Source organism: Vanacampus margaritifer, chromosome 18 (assembly GCF_051991255.1).
Source record: "Vanacampus margaritifer isolate UIUO_Vmar chromosome 18, RoL_Vmar_1.0, whole genome shotgun sequence".
NCBI classification, from domain to species: Eukaryota; Metazoa; Chordata; class Actinopteri; order Syngnathiformes; family Syngnathidae; genus Vanacampus; species Vanacampus margaritifer.
Genome location: NC_135449.1, coordinates 12,353,445 through 12,378,744, shown reverse-complemented (window position 1 = coordinate 12,378,744; position 25,300 = coordinate 12,353,445). Strand labels below are relative to the sequence as shown.

General features: G+C 36.3%; 1 protein-coding gene across 2 annotated transcripts; it reads left to right on the top strand.

The window, feature by feature from the left end:
- The first annotated feature begins 36 nt into the window (after positions 1 to 36).
- On the top strand, positions 37 to 24,920 carry ogfod3 (2-oxoglutarate and iron dependent oxygenase domain containing 3). Of its 2 annotated transcripts, none has more exons than XM_077550600.1 (9): positions 37 to 222; positions 1,597 to 1,823; positions 6,107 to 6,182; positions 6,320 to 6,362; positions 7,450 to 7,514; positions 8,092 to 8,148; positions 9,183 to 9,336; positions 12,145 to 12,264; positions 23,455 to 24,920. In XM_077550600.1, exons 1-9 carry the CDS (start codon positions 155 to 157, stop codon positions 23,509 to 23,511), a joined length of 867 nt encoding a protein of 288 aa, XP_077406726.1. In that variant the 5' UTR covers positions 37 to 154; the 3' UTR covers positions 23,512 to 24,920. The 2 variants fall into 2 exon arrangements, with proteins under 2 accessions (XP_077406726.1, XP_077406724.1); XM_077550598.1 differs by having other exon boundaries at positions 39 to 222; positions 12,145 to 12,268.
- Positions 24,921 to 25,300: the final 380 nt, after the last annotated feature.

The following is a 25,300-nucleotide window of genomic DNA, read 5'->3' as shown; positions in this document are numbered from 1 at the left end:
ATCCAAGCCAATCATGATGTCGGATACGCACTAACCCGGAAATAAAAAAATATATTTGGGTGCTAGTGGCGCGGTGTGTGTAGTATGGTTAGCAGGGGCGAAATCTGTGCATGACTGTTTATTTTTTCAAACTACACGGCAGGCTAGAATTTTAATGGCGCCCGTCCGACAGAGAAATGCGAAAGGCCTGCATTCGACTGAGATTGGGAAGAAAATCAAAAGGTGAGCAATCAAACGATTTTCAGCTTGAGTATGCATTGAAAGGGATTTATTTCCAAAGTACAATCAGCATGACCACCCTGACAAATGAATGACCTAACTCTAACTTTTCTTATCTTATAAAAGTTTGTCTAATTATTACCACACACAACCAGTGCGTTTTCACTTATTGCTGTTGCTTTTTTAAGGGTGTAGTATAAAAAATATAAAATATTTTTTTCCTCTCACAATGCTTCAGCCAACTACTCAAGATAGTACAAGGCAATTATTTTGAAATAAATGCGAAATAAAAAAAAAATCCTACTTGATTTTGATCCAAAATATCACACACAAAAAGTAGTTCCGAATTGATTAGATATTTCAAGTTTCCACATTCTTGTCGGCGATAGAAATTACATCAGCAGCCATCAACTTATTCAGCTGGGGCCACTTTTATGTTTACAAGGGCTGCAAGCGTTTTATCCATACTGCTTAAGGGCAGGACTGTGTTTGAAAAATTTTTAAGGGACAGTGTGCAGATTTCTTTTTTTATTTTTATTCATCTAGTGACCTAAACTCACGGGAATTTTGTAGCGTTTCTTTAGAGAGACCATACTTCGCAAGCCTACCACTAATTACTACGTTTGTTAAGTTTGTCCCCTAGACCTACGATTATTTTATTTTTTTTAAGTACATTGATGTGATGAACATATTTTTTGCATAGTATTGAAATAGTGGGTTTTTAAAATGAACGAACATTTGAAAATCAAATGTTTCTACACATTGTCCCTTTAACTAGCATGTATTCTAGCATATATTTATTATTTGAATTTAGGATGGATGGAAGTTTCATAGACAGAAAATTTCACCTCGAGTCATAATTGTATGATTTGTATTATTGCTTGTACTAGGTTAGGTCCTTCCATGTCAATTCACACAAATCCCCAGAACCTCCCCAGTGACACCTTATCCTAATTTTGGCCCTTTAAATTATGGGTGCCACGCTCACTTTTGGGATCTGGGAACTGCACACTAAATTTTGGGCCACATTTGGAGGCCCTCACCTATCGATGTATTCTGGTCCCGTCTATCAGAATTTGTACATAAAAAATATCATAAATGTACTAGAGATCAACTCTTTAAAAGTGGATTTCTTTTAATGACACAATAATATTTATTTTCTTTTGACACCATATAGAATAAGGCAAATTAAAGAGGTGTTACTTTGAAGTGTGTGTGTGTGTGTGACTAGACATGGAATGGCCCACTATTATTGTAGAGACCTCAAATAGAACAATTAATAGCTCTTGTAAATGTGAGTAAGTTATTTTTTTATTTTTTATTTTTTATTTTTTACACTTATTTTAATAATTTGTATATCTGATCTCTCTTCACCAGGGGTAATGCACTGCGACAGGGCACTGCCTGGTGGAGTACCAGAGGGCTAACCACTTTGTTGCTGGTTACTCTTTGTTTGTGTGGGGCAGCTACTTGGTTATATGTCACTTCTTTGGATAGTGACATAACAGAAACTTTGGTCAGCCAACGTGACCATGTGTCCCCAGAGCCCAGGGTTTACATCGTCCAGTGCTCAGAAGACTATGAGAACTACAAACGCTACCCAGGTGAGGCTTAACTCATTCACTCCCAGCCATTTTCACTGAAGCAACCCCCTCCACTCCCGATTGTTTTACTGGATTTTGACTGATTTTGCAGGGCCCACTATATATATATATATATATATATATATATATATATATATATATATATATATATATATATATATATATATATATATATATATATATATATATATATATATATATATATATATATATATATATATATATATAATATTGTGTTCTATTGCTATAAAAACATGAAACCTACCAAAAGAAAGATTAAAGTCTCTTCTCTCATCAGTTTCCGTTTTGCAGCAATTAGCATTAGAATATAGCTAAGTTTCATCATTATTCACAAATCTATTTAGAATTCTGGGTAATTGAGTTTTTTTCCAACATGGTCCTGGTTCAGTTCCTATGCTCTAGTGCCACCTGCTGGCCGTTTGTGTAATAACTACCTTCAACCATTCTTTGCAATTGAGAGGCTGCATCAAAGCCTCTGAATGCTCTATCATAAAAAAACATAAAAAATGTGTAAATACGTCTTTGGGACACTTAAAACATTTAAAATAGAATGTATTTATACATTTTTGGGAGCAAATGAGTTAATATAAAATAATTGTAGTCATTATGACAACTCAGAATTTTGTTTTTCTCTTAATAAAACATGTGTTTGATGTGATTTCTCCATCAACTTTCTAGATAGCTCTAGAACACATAAGCCAACCAATGTTACTGCTTCAGTTCATACTGTGTTTTTAAATGAAATTGACACGCACAAAACCCCCAAACAAACGTGGCAAAAGCTCCATGTGGAACTGATAACAATATATTTTCAGGCATTATGTTGCTTCAACGATGTAGGTGGATGAAACCGTAATAAGTGATGTGACTGCAAGGCAAAATGACTTGCATTCCAAAATAAGTGCAGGCTGTAAAATAAGCAAAATGTTACAGAGCCTAAGTATAATGATTAATTTGAAGAAATTTGAGCTATGTCCATTAATACAAGTGCTTTGTTGTTTTGTTCAATTTTCTTTTAGAATCGAAAAATTGACAAGTGTACAGTATTTTGTTACCATTGCAAATTTGATTGATTAGGGATGATCAATGCCACTTTTCTTTCCCCAGACCGATACCAGTACGACTAAACTTTTGAATACCGGCACTAGTACTTATGATACATAACGTTTTTATAAAAACAATGACGGATAGTATTAAAGAATATTTAGAAGAAGGTTGGTGGCACTGGGTGTGGGCTGAGCTGAAAATGAATTCTGTAAAATTATCAGTAAAATTACCAGTTGTACAAAACTGATTGTTGAGAAAAGTAGAAAACAACGGAACCCGAATATCCGGTACCGGCCCAGTCCGCGCCCCAGGTGCATTGCGAAGCATATTTTCGCTGATTGCTAGTGCGACGATGCTAAAGCTAATCTGAATACTATAATGACCCAATTTCAAAGGCATAGTTCGAAAAGCTGGATCGTTGAAATTGTGTACTTTATTGCCAATGCCAAAGCCTGTGTCCTATAAATACAGGAAATGCATCTTTGATCTTTTTTTAATGACGTCATTAATGAAACTCTGTTTTCGTCGTAGGCCACGTGCCTTAACGTCGCCGTAGAGTGCACTCAGATCGTAAAGGCACTCGGTTTCCAGAATTATTGCGTTGGGCAATGCATCTACAGTAATTAATGACATTATAGACTCTATTATTATATTCAAACAAACTTCAGGTTGTGTGTAAAATAGTGACAGCCATGCTTCTGACTTTCTACCGCCATTAAATGACATTACGATTACAGGTACATGACAGAAAATTTGAATATTGAGGTAAAGCCCGTTTATTTCAATAATTTGTTTTAAAAAAATGAAACCTTTTTGTTATTAGTTCACCACACACAAAAGGGAAATATTAGAAGCTTTTATTTGTTTACATTTTGATGATGATAGCAGAAAGACAGGAAAATAAAAAAAATCCAGTGTTTCACAAAATTTTTGTATTTCCTGTCACCAACAAGAAAGGGGCCGTTTTGTGATAACTTACATTGATGTTTCTGCATTTGGCAATTTATTATTATATTATATTATTAGTATGGGATTTTTTTTAATGGGCTTTAGGTGAACTGATGAATACCCGCACGCACACACGCACGCACACACACACACACGCACATGCAGTACAAATACTCACCCACATACAAAAAAAAATATATATATATATGTGTGTGTATATGTATATATATGTATATATATTAAAAAAAAAAAAAAACATTTATTAATTTTTTTTTAATTTATTTGTTTTTAAAAAAAAAAAAGGAGAGCAATGATGATGTCAAATCAAATGAACAATACTGAGCTCTCCTGGAAAGAAAAAAAAAAGAAAGGGGCCGTTTTTTTGCACTTATGACAGGAAGTTGGTGTGGTTTGGAGGTGATCATTCTTTGGCACAGTTCAGTTGATATTGTAGCCAAAGTATATAGCTTTGATATTTAATTCCCTTGTGAAAAGAAATTAAATGTAAAATGTACTTTAATCTGAAAGAGGAGTCGGGACCACTGGGCAACAGACCAGTACTTTTCCGCTTAGTACCACACAGACGTCTTTTTACATAATCATCAAAATGTACATTTAAAAAATGATTTGAGATTTTTCACTTTGTGTGTAGTGATTGGTGAACTAGGCTATATATAAAAGTTAAATTTTTTTTTAAACAAATTATTGAGAGAAATGGACTTTACCTTGATAACCTATATTTTTGAGCATGCACCGTTCATGCCTTTTACCTATGGGTAAAAAAGAAAGTATTTTTCCAAAAACAATTTCTCAACTCATCTTTGCTTATACAAGACTTTCACAAAAGCTTTTAACAAAACGCTTTACAGAACATACAGTATAACAAAACAATTAACAATAACACAACAGAAAATAGAACATAACACATTGACAATAATACAATCATAAGTAACAACTATTCCTACTAGGAGTGTTAAAAAAATCAATTCGGCAATATATCGCAATATTACAGCGCACAATTCTCGATTTTTAAAGATCCATTTTTGATGGAAACATTCAACAAAATGTCTCAGATCGAATCGCAAGGTACTAGGCAATTCACACCCCTAATTTCTTTATTCGCTACGTTTTTGAAGCGGTTATTGTAGGAGGACAGATTCAGTTGTCTTTCACTAGTGGATCAGAGACACTTTATTCACATAAAAACTAAGTTTCTGACCAACAGCTCTTTATATAATTTAAATTGCATCATACATCTTCTGCAAAACAATTTACAACAGTATTCTATGGCAATATTTAACAATGAAGAACTTTGGATTTTTTCAGGCTATATACAGTGTTTTCATTGATTTTTTGTGAATATTTATGTTACTTAAATGTCTCCTATTACGCCATAATGACATATATTTGAGCTACAGACTGGTCTAGCACTGCCAACTACTACAGCTATCAGAATGAGAAAGTAAGAAAAAAAAACAAATGAGAAAAGGTGCTTACTACAACAGTCAGAATGGGAAAAAATATATATTGTATTTCATATATGGTGATTTGTGCCACATATGTCATCCTGGAATACAAGTTTCCCCAGTGAACACTAGAGGGCAGCACGTTTGTTAAGGTAAAAAACGTTGACTTTCCCGCAATATTAATGACGCCCTGGTGCACTGCTGTATGACAGATGTGATTAACGAGTGTTAAAAGAAAACAAAAAAAAAAGGCCTAATGTCTTGTCAACGAGTCTAATGTTGCAGCTGCTTCACCTTGACACCCGCTGTGGTGTTGTCACTGGCTTTCCAGGAGATGTTCTCTCACCTTGGTTTTGCCACATTATAAATTCAACCTTGAATAAAAACTCCCACTTGCCTCTTCTCCTTCACTAATGTTCAGTTCCGGTGTAATAGTTAAATGAATCACAACTTTTCCTGAAATATTTGTGTTGTGCACCTCACATCTGCCTGCTTCCTGAACAGTTAACAGTTTGCTGATATGTAGCCAAGGGAATAATGTAAATTGTAATTTGCTCAGCACGGCGCACACCTCTATTCTAATAGACACCATGCGTCGCACAATTTGTCACCAGGTGTGTGGTTGACTGGTTGGAAAAAATAAAATAAAATAAAGCATCTTCCCAAATGGATTCCCATCTTTTGCCCCTCAGGAAGTTGGTGATGTAATTACTGACTGTAATGAAGATTTTCTTTCTTTGCTGTATGTAAATAAGATACAATAATTTTTCATTTCCTCGCTGTGTTTGTTTTCCTCATAAGGATGCACCCCTCAAAAGTGTGGGCGTGCTGTCGCGGACGACGTGGTGACAAGGGAGGAAGCTCAGGTCCTCAGGAGGTAAATACTGCCAAACAGAGAACAATCTGTCTGTTTTTTATTTCTCACTTGTTCTTAATTTATTTGCCATTTACTTTCACTGTTTTGATGGGACACGTAAATCACTTTTTATATAATGTTTTTTTTTTTTTACACAGGCTGGCTGAGAGGGGACTTCAACTGGCTGGATCAGAGGGAGGAGTGAGTATATTGCCCAATAAAAGTAGAGGAACTTTAATTATTGCATAGTCAGCATTCCTCTCCACTAATTTTTTATGTTGCTCTCATGAATGATGTTCTTGGAACACATTCTGAAATTGCAAATACCTGCTTGGAAACACAATATGGTTTGCCCTAAGTATGTCCACAGATGTTTTTAGCCCTGGAGAACCCACGGGGTCAAATTTGGCCCCTATAAATTCTGCTACTCAAATAAGAAAGACCTTTTTATTTTATTTTATTTTTTTTATACAAATTTAACTTCAAAAGTCCAGAGTACCACTTCTGACCCCTGCATGGGGCCATCTAGTGGATGGTATTGCACTTACATGAGCCAGAGTGGTGGTGACAAGATGGCTGGCAACATGCTGTTTTGTTGAGCTGGAAATCAATCCAAACAAAACCATCTTCTCAGCAAACCATCAGATGGTAAAATTGTGTTTTTTTTGTTAATCTATTTCATATGATGTTGCAGAATGCCTAGGAGTATGTTTTATATATATATATATATGTTGATAAATTAGCAACTCTGAGCTAGTTCAAAAAACAAGGGTTAAAATTGAAAAAACATATATTTTGGTGTTCAGTGAACTTATAGCAGTCATTAAATGTATAATTCATAATTTTCCAAAGAAGAAAAGTGTTCTTGGGTTCTCCAGGGTTAGACATTTCTCTACATTCCTGGATTATGATCCCTAAAAAAACAAACAATTTTGACTGAAACCTGGCACCAGATGGCTGTAGGAGATTAAAGGTTTCAAACCTAAAATGTTTAGGAGCTATACTATAACTCTGTCAAGGAAATAATCTACATTTTTAGGGTATCTGGTTGCCAAAGTCAGATTTGTAGGCACCTACGGTAGTCTTGTCAGCCATGTCCTAGATACATAGCTATAGCTTTCTCTCTGTTCCAGTCGAGGGGTAAAGCACCTCCAAAAATAATCAAATGTCCTAATAGTGCTGACATTAAGTAGTAAAGGGCAGGAAGGGGATGTTTTGCAACAATTTGACATGCATCATCTGAAAGTTTTCAATGCCAAATAAATGTTGTTTGTTTTAACCTTAAAAGGCCTCCATCTTGGACCTGCACTCAGGAGCATTGTCAATGGGGTCGCAATTTGTCAACATTTACAGGTGGGACACAAGTGCCAACATAAGAAATTGTTCCTAGTGATTTTTTTCGCTGTATTGTTCTGCTGGAATGTCTTGTGCAATATGGAATGTAACATTTGCCCAAATATATTATCTCCAGTAGTCATCAATCTAGTTTTTATGCTGTTTCCTTTTGAGATTTCTTCTCCAGGTTGTTACCCAACATACGTTTGCCATAAACTTGACAGTAACCTGATTCTTATTGGAATCATCTGCTCCTGTCTTACATTCTTCCACCATATATGCGCATCTTTAATTAATCTCAGATTCCTCCCATCACATTCAATATGGTAGGTGATTGATGTCGGATAATCTCTAGGTGATTTTAACCGTAATTGCGTTCCAACACTTCACCAATTACAGAAGAGGTTTTTCAGATCAAGCAGTTGGACATGAATAATTGCTATGTACTGAGCCGAGAAAGCACCCGTCTCATGGCTGACATTCTTGAATGTGATGTTCCCACATCCTCTCCTCTTTTACATAACTGTGTTTGTGTCCCCCATTCTTTAATGTGATCTCTTACTGGATGTGTGTGCATCTGGTAAACTCATTCCAGATATTTTGGGGAACAGATCCAGGATGTGTTCACAGAAAAGGATTTCCAACTTTACAGGTAAACAATTACGCACCGTCGCGATAACTGGTGGATTTATTGTAATTTAATCAATTAAATTTCTGGCTTTCAGGTTTTAAATGTAGTGTACATGAATAATTTCTTAGACAAAGGCAAACAGCTTCCATGCCAGTTTTATTTAAGTCAACATTTATTGAGGACTAAATGAATGAGCATCCCTTGTATAGTATAAAAACACCCTTCAATGGGATTAAAAATAAACTGCAAGCAGCCTGAAAAGGAAAAATAAATGAATTATTGTCCTATATTGACTTAAAAGGGAAGTTTGCAGTTTTCAAGTTGCTAGCAAGATTTGAATGTAGCCTTAAATTACCCCCCAGGTGTCCCATTGGCATCGTCGCTTATTCACGTTGGAAAGTTGCAAACATGAAATGTTATGAGTTTGATGTTGCATTTTTTTTGAAATGTTGAGTTCAGTTCAAATTGTAAGAGAAGTGATAAACTTTCTTGACGACCGGGTAAGAATAGTAATGTTGGCAGTGTGTTTTCCGAGTCCAGAGAGAAATGATTTTTCAGAAAAATATATATATGTGACATTTTTCAAACTGCCAACTCCCCTTTTAAAGTGGAAGTCAACCTTAAACATTTCTTGACAATAATGTGTTATATGTGACCTCACTAGTCTAAACATGACATTCTGATTAATATTACATTTATGGAATAAGAGTTATGAAGCAAAATCCAGCCATTTTTATCCATCCCGGAGGTTGGCCATTTTGCCACTTGCAGTCGACTGAAGATGACACCACATTTGCATAGTACTCAGGCAATGACCAGTCGCAGCTGAGCTGAGGATAAAAATGGCTGGATTTTGCTTCATAACTCATATTCCACTAACACAATATTAACCAGAATACCATATTTAGACCAGTGGGGCTGCATAGAATATATTATTGTCAAAGAATATATTTTGGGGTTGAATTTCCTTTTAAATAAAAGTTTACTCACTAAACCGTAGAGACCAAACCTTGACCATGCTGCCTTAACGTATATCATATTGTTTTTATCTTTAGAGATGTACGCAAGCGAATCCAGACAGTGATTGCCGAGACGTTTGACTTAGACCAAACACTGATGTACCTCACCAAGCCCACCTTCTTCTCCAGGATCAACTCGACAATCGCTATGACCCAACATGACGAGTACTGGCACCCGCACATAGATAAGGTATTAATGATTGATGGTCAAATGTGTACGTAATGTTGGGTCTGAAAGAGAATGACGTTTTGGATATTCATACTAAAGCAGCAATACAATCTATCTCCATAAACTGGCTGGTTTTATTAATCTGCATGAATGTGGATAAGACTTTTAATAACTTTAGGAAGGACTTTCTTCCTAGCATGGCAATGTACCAACGTATATGTCAATGTTTTTGGCAGTGAGTCGACTGAGAGCATTTTAGACGTACCTCATGACCTGCAAACACACTTGAATCGTGTTGGAGAGGTTGGCCGCCCTCCCCTGTAGTAAAACGGACCGTGTCCTGCTATTTTTATATTTTACGGTCTTCGTCTATTCTAATTGAATTTATTTCCCAGAACCTATATCTTAGCAAGTACTTCTCCAAGCTGCAGAGGTTCAAGCTTGAGAATTCACTTAATCCTCCATTATTTAAAATACATAAGGACATGGACAATCTTGGAGGACCATAATGTGTTGAACATATTTTCAACTAGAAATACATATTTTTAGTTAGACAATTTTACAGAGCAGGATGTATGATGTACATTATGATGGGGTAGGCAAATATAAGCTCTTGCTTCAGCCTACTCCTTTTGGGCTTCAACACAATGTACTAAATACTGTACAGTCATTTCTGGACTACAAAGCGCACCTGACTATAAGCCGCGCTAGCTAAATTTGGGGAATACTACACATGTAAGCCGCACCCGACGGTAAGCCGCAGGTGTTTTTAATGTTACCGCACCGGGTTCCCGCTACTTTCTTTTCCATAATGAGGGTGTAAATTGTCTCACTCTCGTTCTTTCTCTCTCCTACTGTATTTAGGCTCACTTGGTTTGTTTCGCTCTGCCTGACGCTCTTGCGCTTCCTTTATAGTGCGCCTCATTGTGATCTGATGGATAAGCCGCACCTTTGTATTAGCCGCAGGGTTGAATGCAAGTGAAAAAAGTAGCGGCTTGTAGTCCAGAAATGACTATATAAATGTTTGTTTTAAATGTATCATGCCCAAATAAAGTAAACTATTTTGGGATTAATTCAGACAGTTTTTAAAGACTCGGATTAACGGCTATTGAGAAGTGTTCAGATTATTATTATTATTATTTTAATGATGGCCACTTTAAGCATGTTTGACTGTTATCAGTTCTGTGACACAAGCTGCTTTGATATAGCCAAATTTCAAAGCATACATATGTGTACATACAAGGTGGACATGTTATATATGCAACCCTGAAACCTCGTCAGCTGCGGTATAGTTTGCAGAATATGATGACGTCACGCATATCAGTGGTTCCAATTTCAGAAATTGATGTCAATTTTTGTAAAATTTTCACCCAATATTTGGTCAAACTCCAAATTGTACAACTTGTTTAGGGTGCTTAAACAATGTTCCACTGTACTGTATGTTTGCATAATTAGAGCCTTTTGTCACAGCAAATTATATTTGGTATTGTCAAATTTTAAGAACTTTCAACATAATGCCTTTGGAAGCAAAATGTGTGTATTGGCATCCTACTTCATAATGATACTGTATATTGTTATTATAAAACTGAAACAGTGTTTCAATTCATATAATGTTATTTAGTGACGTTTCCTTTTCCATTGCCCTTTGGCATATTTGCAGTGCCGTATTGGTTTTGTGTGGCTATCTAAATATTTGTCATCTCATTTACTGCTGTAGGATGCCAACGTCTGGAAAAAATTGAGCCAGGAAGGATTTGTCTCTCTGTGTTATGTGTTTCTGCACTCTGCAGACATTTGCAGGGCGGTGTGTGTGGGTGTGGGGTGGGGGTGGGGGTGGGGTGGTGGTGGTTGTAATTGACTAACCCCACCCTCATGAAAATGTAAATGGAGTTTCACATTTTTGATAGCAAATTTCCTTCCCATCGATCACACAGCAATTAACGTGTCATAGCACAAAATGGATTTTGCTCAAATTCAAAGTGTATTTTGTCCATAGCAAGGATTGGAAAAGTTGTTTGGTTACTCTAATGAAACAGCTGGATTAAGCGTGGGTTGATTTAATAGGAAAAAAATGTTTCTGTGTTACCGTCTCCAACACTACATTCGTGTAGCAACAGAGCTAACACCATTCGCAATACATCAAAAATAATTCTTAGATGTTCTTATATCACCCTACAATATGTATCTTTATATTGCACAGCTCTACTTCCTACTTTCCATTTATCACAGTCCTCTTTAGATAAAGGAAGTGCTCAAGGTCAAAAATTTTGTTTCCATCAAGCATTTTGATTTTCATTATCAGAGATGTGAAGGATAGCGACATAACAAACTTTATGTTCCCAGGTTGCAGCCCTGTGGGGTGTAAGCCTGTTAGATTAATGTTGGCCGGAGTTCAGCAGCTCTCCCTTAGTACATCCTCCAATTTTGAAAAAATATTTATTTTTCTTTAACAGGCGCTTGGGTAAAGGTTTCTGTTTTAGTTTAGGTGTGTGTGTGGTGTCTGGAAATTCCTGTGTGGGACAGAACAGTCTGATTTTGTTATAGTGGCAAAGGTCTAGATGAGAACAGAAACATGGTGAGTGCTTTCATTGTGCCAATAATTGTCTCAGTAAGATAATATGCACATGTGTTGGGTCTGATGGTACCAAAACAAATTAGAAAATCTAAATCTACATAGCCTTTTGCTTTTTTTAAGACAAAATGTGCTGTGTTATAAACTTTCTCTGCTCTATGCCTAGATCTCATTAAATCCTCAGGAAAAGGAAATAACAGAAATAACACCTTTTTTTTTTAAGTGATGTTGAAAATTCCTTTCACTTTTTTTCCTAGGTCACCTATGGTTCGTTTGACTACACATCCCTTCTGTACCTTTCTGATTATGGCTCAGACTTCACTGGAGGAAGATTTGTCTTCATGGACCAAAATGGCAATAGGACCGTAGAACCAAAGGCAGGTAAATATCAGCTGTTCATAACAAAAAAAACAAAAACAACAAAAAAAAAAAGACAAAGTAGGACTTGCCAATCAGTATTTAAATTCACGCTCTGATAAATGTGCACCATCAGTATTAACACCTTGTAACTTATAGCTTTGTCTACTTAAGTTCATTAAAGCCACACTTAAACCAAGTAATGCATGGTAGAAGATTTCATCTCAGGCAGGATTAAAATGATAATCAACTATTGTTCATTAGGTATAGCTGGCAGCAACGTGAGTGTAATCTCTCTAAATGGGTCATCAGATGTACTGATTCATATGCTTTAGAGGTGAAGGGGATTAGGGTAAACCGTTTTATTGCATGTCAGAGAAGGTGAGGCATAATAATCGTTTCGGGATTTTGGCACCTTGTATGCTTAAAAATATTTACATGAACAGAACATGCAAATATGCCGGATTTCTATTAATTACATTGCACTCAATTGACATGAGAATAGACTGACCAGAGACTGCAGTTCTTGATATGATCTCAGCAGCGTTTTTAAAGGCGGATTTACATTAGGTCAAGTTGCCCCATGCTGTGTTGAAGTAGTTCCCCTCACTCTGCTGTACATCACAGGCCCAAACTCAATCGATGCTGCTTTCATCCATGCCCAAGTATTTATGTACATCATGACTACAACTTTCTTAACTTTTGTTAATTATTATTATTTTTTAGTCGTTCCCAGGCACTCTATGTATGGGCATGGTATGGCATGTACTTATACAGGTCAGTCAAAAGTCTGTATTTTACGGGCCAAGTTTGCTTGTGCATGGTCTTGACTTGCGGCCCCCTTAGAATCGACTTCTTTGTTCTTTTTGTAAGAATTTATTTTACTGCCATCTTTATACTTTTTATTGTATCAATATTGAAAATGTTTTACACTTTTGTTTTCTTAAAATACAAATTAAGTTGATGTAATTTTAAACTAACCGATATAGTAACAGTAACAAGCCTGGCACAGTCTGCATGAATCCCAATTATTTAAATATAATTAAAATTTGTCTTAAATTAGGGGTGTAGGCGATTTAAAAAATTTACTTGTAATTAATCGCATGACTTCAATAAATAACTCACGATAAATCACAAATTTTATATCTGTTCTAAATAAATATGTACTGTACAATAACACATTTTTTTCATACTCATGTTAACATAAAAGTGGAACAAATGTTAAACGTTTAGAATTATGGCTGCATCATTTATACAGTAATTGATAAAATTTAGTTAAAATTAAAAAGATGTACTGTACTTTAAAAAAGAGTGTGATATTTATGTGTTGAGGTAATTTTTCTACCACTAGATGGCATAATTGCATTTGTAAGACGTTGGCGACAGCTCAGTGCGTTTTTATTTTCAGATTAAGAGCTATCTAATCTTTAACATGAAGTAACGTTTTTTAAATTCTAAAATACAACTTGCACCCAGTCTTCACAAATATATGCATTATTATTAAATGTATTGCTGCTAAATTTTGACGTGGACGTGTCTGCTGCGTTTCGACTGGAATTTCCCCAGTACAGGCGGTATGGGGCGGTCATTAAACGCGCGATAATTTTTTTTGGGTGGTGTTAAAGGAACTTTAACTCAAAATTAACACACACACCTCGTCTTAATATAGTCAACTTCAATTTAATGTAATCCTTGTTCAGTATTGCCTCTTGCTAAAATGTTTATCTCCAAAAGACATTATCATACTGTGAGTAATAACCATACACACCAATTGACACATCACTCACATCCATAACTCACTAAATTAGTGATAAGATTGACTGTTTTCCTCACGGAGTTTCTGTACTGCTGGAGTTTTATGTGTCACAGACACACTCCTCAAAGATAATCCTCCATTTCTAAAGAGAGCTGCCTGCCACCTCCTCAAGAACGTTCTCTAAAATATCACGTTGCCAGGGATAGCGCACCAGCAGTGGTGCCGATGACTGAGTCAATGTCAACCCAGAGTGTTTTTATTTCTTCTTGACATTTGAAAGCTTTATTATCTTGGGAAGCAACATGTATGTAAAGGGTAGCTGCTTCTCTATCAAGCAATCATCACTACTGGAAGAATATTTTTGCCAGTCGATCATCCCATCTCTTGAGGCGGTCTTCATTCTCAATAAACCCAAATTCCATTTCACCTGGTTTTACGTTTGAAACACTTGATTGAGTGGCTGGACATAAAAAGGTATCCTTCATGCTTTCAAGATCAGAAGCAAGAGCTGTGCGCATCTTTGGCTGCAGGTCAAGTGCATCGTGAGTGTTGTGAGGGAAGCATGCAAGTGGTGTATGCAATATAATAAGATATTGGCTCAGCAATGGGGTATTTTGGTGCACTTATTGCCATTTGTAGTTTTACTAAATGTGATTTTCAGTTTGAGTATACTTGGCCCTAAGGTGTTTTTTTTCATTTTTAAAATAGACATTTTGTCGACAATGTTCCTAAATTGGTGTGATGACATGCCTGTTGAATTGTCTCCTTAGACAGCTGTGTGAATAGTGTAGTAGCTTGCATCAGTGAAGTGAGAACATTAATAAAAAAGTAGGACACACGGATCCAAAACCTTGTGATGGTTTAAACAGAAAAAAAATAAGATGGCACCTGTCTTTTTAAAAGTCCACTTGGCTGCTTTTGAATTCTCAGCAGAGATAAAGAACCCATTTGGAATCACAATCTGACAGAACTGTCAAAGAATCCAATCATTGAGGCTTGACACTTTTATTTAGAGAGGTGATAAAACACCACACACACTATGGGTGCCTGGACACATGCCCCTTGATTTTTTTTTTTTTTCAGCACGTGCTTTTTTGCAAAAGTCTTGTCTGTAGTCTTATAACATTTCAGTTAACCAGCATGGATTTTTTTTTTCAGGATTATTTTAAATATTTTTTCGAGGTGTTTTTATTTTCAGGGAAAATACTGTATATATGGATTGTTAGTAAATATTTTGGGGGTTCTTAAATAAATGTATACTGTGCCAATTAGTATTCTGTTCTCAATAATTGCCTGCAATGTACTGTAAGGTTTTTGAGAAAGTCTTTGTATCTTATTTCCAGCCTAAAAGAAAACTCAAGCTGTTTATGATATCAGTGTTCATTGTCTTAAACGCTGGCCTCACCATTTCCATAAAAGGAGCTCTCGATTTGTATACACAACTGTTCATTAGTGAGCTATAAATTTGCGTTGAATGGCCACAAATAAGCATTTTGTGCACGTTATATTTATATTGTTTCTAAAAAAAAAAAAAGTTTGATTTGCCTGCTTTTCAACTTGCAGCAGCATAGACTGTGGTTGACTGTCATGTTTTGACTTTGCAGGGGGTTGATTTGAATGGCCTGGGTGATTATTTCCTTGAGATAATCATGTCTCATTGCTATGAGTAAGATACAATTAAAACTCCAGGCAAAATCAGGCTTGCGGAGGAAGCAAAAGTGAAGACACTAATATTGACATCGTGTTCAAACTGAGGAGAGTTTGGGGGATAAGTTTTCAGAGAAAGTTTCCCGGACGGGGTAAGAGCTGGGAAGAAATTACCTCAATGACTCATTGTCCATTGCCTTTGTATTCCGGATGTTCGATACCACTTTTTTCAGACCGATACCAGTAGGAGTACTCAACTCTTGAGTGTTCACCAATACTAATACCAAGTACTGATACCATTAGTACTTTTGATACAAAAAATTGTCCTCCAAAAAACAATGACTGATCATTTTAAAGAGAGACCTAAATATAGCATTTTCCTTAAAATTGCACGAAATTAATGGCAATTTTCTATCCTTGTAATTTGTAGTTCCTGATCATAAAACGGCCACAAGATGGCGACCAATACTGGTATTTATTGTATCGAAAATGCTTCACTTTAGTACAGTTTTTATTAGTTCGTTTTTTTTAATTTATTTTTTAGGAATGTTTTATACTAGTACAAGTAACTCAATACCAAGTACTGATACTGCTAGTACTTTTGAAATTTCACCCAAAAACAATACCAGATATTTTTAAAGAAAGACAAATGTATCCCAATATAGCATTTTCCTCAATATTTCCTTAAATTAATAGCAATTTTCTATTCTGATTTGTAATTCATTTTTTATTTTTTTATTATTCTTTTTTTTTTGGGAGAGCTCATTTACCGATTTGACATGTCATCATCATTGTTCTCTTTTTATTATTATTATTTTTTAATTTATTTATTTATTTTGTATGTTTTTTTTTTTTTGTATGATTTGTAATTTCTAGTTCTAGATCATAAAACGGCCACACGATCGAATACTGATCGATACTCTGAAATAAGACTAGGTGTTGCCCAGATAAGATACCTGGTATCAATACTCGCCCATTCCCACTTTGTATTTTTGTCTGTGTAAATCTTCCTGGTCAGTTGTTGATTGATCAAATATGGGTGATGGACAACTCCTTCTTCTGTAGTTTATTGGCCACAGTGCGACGAATGTCTTTATTTTTTTATTTTTACGAAATAATTTGCAGGTGCAGTCTAGTCACCTCCCTTTGGCCTCTTGCAGTCGCACCTGCATTTGGACCTTAGCCAACATCAGACAGTGATCTATTCAGGAGTCTGTACCTGGCGTAGCACGGGTAACATAACGAGGACATCTGGGATGTCTCCACGCTTTATGATGATATCATCTGTCAGGTTGCCAGGGTTTAAAACGAGGGTACATCCATGATGTATTGGACTTGGACTTCTGCTGGAAGATGCTGTTAGCTCAACGCTTAGTTCAGATATTTACATTGTTTAATAAATAAACTAATGCTAAAGAACATGGCAGACACGAACAAATGAATAAATTTTCCTTTTTTTACAAGAAATTGTATCTGCTTTCCCAACTTATTGACTTTATATGGGGTTGCCAGATTACAACTATAAAGATCACAGTGTGAAAGAACTGGCCTCGAGAAAAACATCTATTCATAGAACACTTAGGGCACCCTGGTGGGAGGAGCGTTTGCAATTGATTGCTTAATGTTTGTACACCATCTCCGTCTGCTGAAGATGTCAACCAAAAGGCACGAATCACAGCAAAGTATCTTATTGATTGTTTAAATCACCCATCATGTCAATAGGACTGCTCAGAGGCCAAACACAAAGTACAGGTTAGATGAAATATCTTCAAGTGGAGCGGTTTTCTTCCTGCCAAGTCCTCAGCTCCTCGGTATTTAGTGCCTTTTCTAATTTATGTTCAAGATGAAAAAGTTAATTTTCTCACATCATAAAGCCTTCCACGCTTGCACGAACGTCTCTGGCCACATTTTTTCCCCTGCATCCCGCTGTGGTAGGTCGTAGCAGAGGCTGGAAACTATTCTGGCTGGTTCAAGGTGAACCCTGCAAAACTGGGCATTGGACTGAATGCCAGTCTGCAGCAGAATGATTGTGAATGGGACATTGGGTTTGAATTGATCCCATGTCATCTGAATGAAAGTCATCTTTGTGAACCACTACACTTCCAATGGCCCTGAACTAATATCCTTAGACAAATATTGTGGGACACTGAAGCAGCAAAGCCGTTAAAGCCAAGATAGGCCATTAAAAACGCTTCGGGAATTAATTTCTTTTTGCTGAGTCAACTTTATGCCAAAGTGCAAGCACACCTGTCTTTTGGGATGGAGAGTGTGATTTCATTGGATAGATTGTTACCCCTAAACAATTTAGGCAGCAAACAAAACAACGACGAGTCACATTCTGTTTAGCCTCTTGTTTACGTTACACCATTATACTGTACAGCATTTCAGAAGTCATATAGTTCTTATACATCTGTTTTTAAATGCAGCAATAGATTTGAGATGTGAATTTTGCAGCAGACTTCTATTAGGCTTAAATGAATTGCACTATTTGCTGCAGTGTCTTGAAATATGACCGCTTTACAAGATTTGAAAGTTTCACAACACTGAAGCACAGCTAAAGTTGAACACCCAACAATTTAGAGTTCACCCAAAATGTCAAAAAGAGCCAGTTTTCGATTCACATAACGCATAGATAATTCATACAGTATTTCTAAGCTTTAAAAGTCTTTAAGGGAAGTTCAAAATAGCTGAGTATCACTTGGTCAATACAGATGAAAATATGCCTTAAATCTCTTGAATTACTGGCTCGAGTTTCTGTTTCCAACGTCCTGAGAGTTTTATTGGGTCTATCCCATATAAGACCTTACTCCTGAGAGGATCTTTTTATTATAAGCGTGTGTAATTGCAATTGATTGAACATTTTTTTCCTTGTGTGGACTATTCAAAATCTAAACAATGCTTTAGGTCATTGTTCGCCTTGAAAATGAGGACGTTACCTCTGAGACCATGTGTACCATAAATCAAAGGCTAGTAGACTTAATCGACCCCATTTCACACAGTAAGAAGCAGGTTTTATATAAACTCTAAAAGAAGCAGTGGACTGACTTAATTGTCCATTTATTGGGATGCAAGCGACTTCCCTCTTGAAATGGCTTTGTTTCATCATCATTATTCTTGGGCCAATCAAGCCAACATTTTGGGGGCCTTTTGCCGTGGCCAACTGAATTTGCCATGTTCATCCTGATGAAAATGTACATTAACAAAATAAATAAATAAATAAATAATTATTTTATTTTTGATTAATTCATTTTTCCTTTCGGACACATCATATACTCATTACAGCATCCGAAAAGAAAAAGGGCTAATGGGACCAAGTCCATTAGCAAGGAGCTAGTAATCGATCTCTCTCTCTCTCTCTATACATATGTTTTAAATTTAATTTTCATGTTAAAATTACGCACAGTGCCTTGCAAAGATATAAAAATTGATTTTTTTTTTGGAGGGGGTGAAAAATTAACACCAAGTGGGAACAATTGTGAATTGGAATAAAATTTATACAGTGTGTTAAGATTTTATTTTACATATGAAAACTGAAAAATAGGACATGCAATATTGTTTACCCCCTTTTCTCTCAGTGCAGCCAATTTGCTCCAAAAATTCCCTGACCATTTCTGAATGTGTGTAATCTAGTCTATTATGTGTAAAATAAAATACAATTAAACAAAATAAAATAAAAAGTTTAAACTATCATATATTTTTTGTTCCACGTTGCAGTTGTCCCACTTGGTGTTGAATATTCCCCCTCAAAATATAATTTTATTTCTTTGTTTGAAGCCTGAAATGTGGCAAAAGGTCAAAAAGTTCCAGGGGTCTAATACTTTCGCAAGGCACTGTGTATACAAGGGAGAACTTGTTGTTTGACTTTGGAATGCATACTTTTTGACACCTGTTCTGGAACTTCTATGACATACCTTGGAAACATATGAACATTATGGGGATGGCTAGTGTGACGTGACGACGTGTCCAAGTTGCTTCATCGTGTGCTGCCGCTAATGTCAAAACAATGGAACCGGTCATGTTTTTCACGATGATTTTTTTATTTTGCCGACTTCCCAAAGTCCGTCAAAAGGGTTTGCACTCTTGCAACTCAAACAGAGTTGAAAACGTTTTTGTCCTGGCAGGTGGGAGTCTGAAAACAAAGTACAGCCTTCAAACTCCAAGGCATTTTTTACTCCGATTTTTTGGTTGAAGTCCGAATTGTACGAGTTTCGAGACGTTCAAACTCCGAGGTTCCACTGTAATTGATTTGGTGGAAAAAACACACAAAATAACTTGTCACACTAATATTGTATTTGTTCATTATTATTTTTGTGCGTAAGATGTAAGTTTTACTGCCGAATTACCTCCATTATATAACCAATTTTTTTGAATGCATCTTTGACACTTCTCTGAAAATACTTCTAAAATAGGCTTTTGAATGGCTAAAATCCATAATTGAAAAACAAATAATAGTTTATAAGGACAGGTCTTGATGAAGGAGCTTTGCAAAAAATAATGGAAAAAAATATCAGACACGTTTGTGTTGTCATTGTGTATGAAATACTCTTTCTGCCCCCAGACTTGTGATTGGGGAATTTTTATGAGCAAACGGCAAAAGAAGAGTACACAAAGCACACTGTTGTTGAGTTTCCCTCTCTGACTGCCTGCTTGGTGGTTCCACAGATGGGATGGTATCTGATGATTGCATCTTTGAGGTGAAATAGAATGCAGCCAGAAAGAAGACCATAATTCAGGCAGCAGAGTCAGAGGACATTTTTTTCTCAAACTTGAAGAAGTTACTGACTTACTGAAACTAAAGCAGGCCCACAACTACTGGCATCAGATTCAGGGCAACCTCTCCCCTCCTCCTTTATCCCCCTTACCGCCTCTCCCTTCTTGCCTCTCCCCGCCCGTCCTCCTCCGCCTCCCGGTCCCTTCTCCCTCGTCACCCTTCCTCCTCCTCCCCCCTTTCCCTGCTGCCCTGCCAGCCGCTCTTTTACTTTCTTGTCATCTCCTCCCCCCGTCCTGTCCCCCTCCCCTGGCCCGGGTCTGCTGATTTTCCTTCCTCCCTGACAAAAGCAACAATTTGCTATTTTATATTCATAAATGGTAACTTTAATCTAAATAATGACTTTATTAACAAAAATCATGACGTGAATACTGTAGTCACTTATTTAATACTGTATTGACTTTACTCGTGTACTTTATTCTTAGTAAAAAATGTACATTCATCTCCTAAGACTACTCTCATTAAAAACTTAACTCTCGGGAATAATTTAAATTTTGTAAATTATTGTTGTTTTTTCCTAAAATATAACTTTATTCCCCTAAATGGTGACTTTATTTTCATAAATGACTTTAATGTTATAAAATAGGGCTTTTTTCTGATTAATAATGACGTTATGCTTATAAATAACTTTACACTCATAGACATGACTTTACACTCATAACTTATTTTTTTATTCTTGTAAATAATGACTTTAATCTCGAAATCTGCGATTATGTTTAGCACCAATACTAGCAAGCTATGGCTAGCCCCTGGCGCTAGCCTGCACTTAAATGTAGTTATCCTAATTAGAGAGATTCATTTTACCGCATCAGTGTCAGCTATTTCCTCTTCTTTTCGTCCAGATGAAAGCGGTGGAAAGATATAATTTTATTGACATTGTTTCTGTTATTACAACACGGGTGACGGGGCACAGGACTGCACCATTACATCGAGAGTTGTTCGGACACGGAAGCGACGTGTTTGGCTACGATGACGTAGCCACTAGCCATCCCCATAGAGCTGCACTTTTATCACCAATCACAAAAATACATGTCTACAGTGTACATTCATTTTTCTCCATTATTCTAACATTATGAGCACCAACTGCAAACTCATACCATCCGTTCCTAGTTGAGACTCACGAGTTATCACCAGGGCAAAGCCCCGTCTCTCCTCCACAGTGCAGGAAATGAGAATGTTGACGCTGTCATAAAAACTTTGCGAGAGCCGGGTCAGAGATATGTTGATAGGCCGCATGTGGCCCATGGGCCGTTCCTTACCCAAGTGTATACTAGACCAGTGGTCCTCAAACTTTTTACACCAATTACCAGCTAAAAAGTACATCCAAGTACCACCATCATGACGAACGCAAAAATACTGCAGCAAAGGCGGGAGAGTTCAGCAAAAACAAGAGGCTTTAATCCTAAAAGTAGATTTAATATTATTGTAAGCCACTGTAACGTAATGCAAATTTCAATACTGCTTAAATATAGGGGTGGGGGGATAAATAAATATAGGGAAAAAATCTACTTAAACAATGATTCGATTAAAATGCATTATTTATTTATATTTATTTATTCTTGTTTACTAATACTTAGGGTTTAAGTAGATTAGGTTTTGCATACACATCAAGGAATTATTTTATATTTCCTTTTAGAGGTGATTAATTACTTAAGCATGTTACAATAAACTAATTATTTTTGTGCTGTAGTATGTAATGTACAGTCATATGTTGGCATGATTTCCCTCCTACAAATGCCCTGAATAGCATTATTGCGCGCAATTGTCTTCGCTAATCTTCTGAGCGAAGTATGCTGTGTCCGCCGTTTTTTCCCTGCACATTATTCACAAAGATTAGATTACGCTATTGTGTTGTTATCTTAAACTTTGCATCTAACTAAGCACTCGAAAATGCCTCCCTTTCAATTCAATCAATTTGCTAATTGGACCTCAACACATTACACAAGGGATATTATTGTGTCAGATTTCACATTGCACTTTTATGAAATTGTTAAGAGACTTACCTTTACTAATATGACAAAGGGCAAATAGGACAAAGTGGTAAACTATTACTTTATTATTAGTTCAGAGTCGCACAAAAAGTTCGAATGCAAGTCCAGTTTTTCAGTCATTTTCAATCTCTGAGTAATGAGTCACTGTACACAGCAGACATGGTACACATCAACACAACACTCAGGATTTTCCTTTAAAGAAAAAACAAAGTTTGACAAATAATCAATAGGTCATTTATAAGTTCAATATTTAAAAGATGCAAACCATACCATGCTCATGAAAATCAAATAAAATCAGTCAGCCAAAGCATTCAGTCACATTTCCATTTTTAGCTGTTTGTTGCTCCAACGTCTTGCTGCCTTTTGTGTAGCTCCAGTCGAAATGTGAAAGCTCTTTTACAGTCTAGTAATAGTTACAAACAAGGTTTGTGTAGGAATTTCAGGCAGTTTTCCAGAGACCTTTTTCACACGGTCAAGTTCAGGAATTTTGCAAATATATTTTTAAATGATATATAATTAGAATTAATTAATAAGTCATGAAGTTAGGCAAACATCAACAATTATATATATTTTTTTATTAAAAAAAATGTTTTTTTTAATGGAAGACTAATTTACGCTCTGATGTCTGCAAAACTACCAAACATTTATATTACTCTAAGATAAGTAAGTAATGTTTGCTCAGTTAAAGAAAAATGGATTTCTGATTTGACTTTTGCTTACTGCAAGTGTATGCATTAGAAATGAGATTCATCGCTGTGAATGTTGAGGAAGAAACTGACATTTCAACCGAAATCACCTAAGGAATTTCTAATGATATCCCCATATCCTTGAGGGTTGGTGCCTACAGCACACCAATGGTCAAACTTAATAGATGCCTTTGAATATGAATAAGGCCAATGCATCAATTTTTAATGCTACACAGATATTTTCCCCCAAAATTTTTTTCATACAAAGCCATTAACTTCTAGTCCCAAACTGTCAAAATAAAAACATTTTCATCCCATTACCTTACGTCTCTCTCTCTCTCTCTCATATTCTCCTTGTCCAGGCCGAGTGTCTTTTTTTTCCTCCGGCTCCGAGAACCTCCACCGTGTGGAGAAGGTGACTTGGGGTACCCGATACGCCATCACGGTGTCCTTTACGTGCGACCCTACACAAGCCATCTCCGACCCCGCTCTGCCTTGAGGCAGCCGTGGGCGATGAGGTGGACATCAGTCCTCCGTCTCAGTCCAGGCCTGCAGAATGCAATCGGTGGAGGGGAAGGATAACGGATGAGGTGGGAGAAGAGGAAATGTCTTTGTTGGTACAGTTTTAGGGAAAAATCTAATTTAGTTTAGTTGGGGTGTTAAGGGTGTTAAGGTTCTGCACAGGTTTCCACATCAGATCATTCAAGGCGGACATCACGAGGTTGCCAATGTGTGTGTGTGTGTGTGTGTGTGTGTGTGTGTGTGTGTGTGTGTGTGTGTGTGTGTGTGTGAATGTGTGTGATTTTAATATTCAATGAAGAGCTGACAAGCACCTACTACAAACATGACAAAAGAACTCAGGAGTAAAACCGTCTTTGCCAGGAGTGCTTACGCTTACTAACCGAATCCCTGTTGATTCTAATAATTTCCTCATCTGTTTAATGTCCCTTATTGCCACAGTTTATCCATTTGTAAACCGTATTGAACTGCATCTGCATCTAACCCAGGTGTTTGTTGACTAATTTATTGGCTAAATCATTATTTGCAGCACATATGCAAAACAAAGCTTTTTATACCGAGTTTATTTTTTTGACCAATCAGATAGGCACTCACTGTGGCTTTTTTTTTTTGTGTGTGTGTGATAGAATTAACCGGTTTTCAATGCGCATTGTATCAAATTCAATAAGATTCCGTTAAAAATGTTTTCACTGTCATGGCATGATATTTCAAGTACTGTATTGTCTATGTAATTAAGCTTTTCTCTCTGAGTGATTTTGTTAAAAAAAAACAAAAAATTCCGTTAATGATGGAGGTTTTTTCTGCTTCTTATTCGTAATTCAGGGTTGTCCAAGCTATGGCTTGGCGGCCATTTGTCGCATATAATTTTGGACAAGCCTGATGTAATTTATAATGTTTATGCAGGAGTTAAAGTAGATATATTTTACAAATATAGACCAATAGCTCCTGTTTTTTCCTCTTAGTAATTAGCTCCAATTTGCATTCACAATTTCACACCTATATTTAATGATTCCCCTCCCCTTTTTAATAAATCTGTCCTTTTTCTGCATGATGCCTGCCTGTGTTCAATACCATTTGCACTGGGGGTATTTTTATATTGTACTGGACCCCCGCATACTCGTGGTTCGGCAGTCATGGATTTGTGAGGGTATTTTTTGTTTTAGTTTTTTTGAGGGTTGAGGGCTTTCAATGCAGCTATATTTGGCGTCCCCTGTGTATATAGGGTTCACTGTCCTGCTTGTCTTTGTAAGTTTGCATTTAGCTTTTCATCCATTTTTACACACTATGAAATAAAGTGATTACATTTTTATGAAGTTACCAAAGATTTAATTTTGTTTGTTTGTTTTTCATGTATATTTTTTTGGAACAGTGAATCTCCGTCATGCCTCTGTGACAAATATGGTTGCCATTGTTTTTAAATGTGTTCTCTGTATGGCCTCTCACCCCCCCCCCCCCCCAAAAAAAAAGAATTCCACGTTGTCTGGCTTAATTTGAAACCATGAGTGTTTATCTGTGCACTAGAAGGTCTTTGAATATTGATTGAGATTTGAAGCTATGTACATTTAAAATTCAGCTGGTGTTCTTTCAACCCAAGGTGTTCTATTTTATAAACTGATAGTAACTGTCATAAAAAAAAAAACAAGTTCAGTTTCTCCACTGTAGTGTTTTGTTGAAATTTCTCAGATGCTT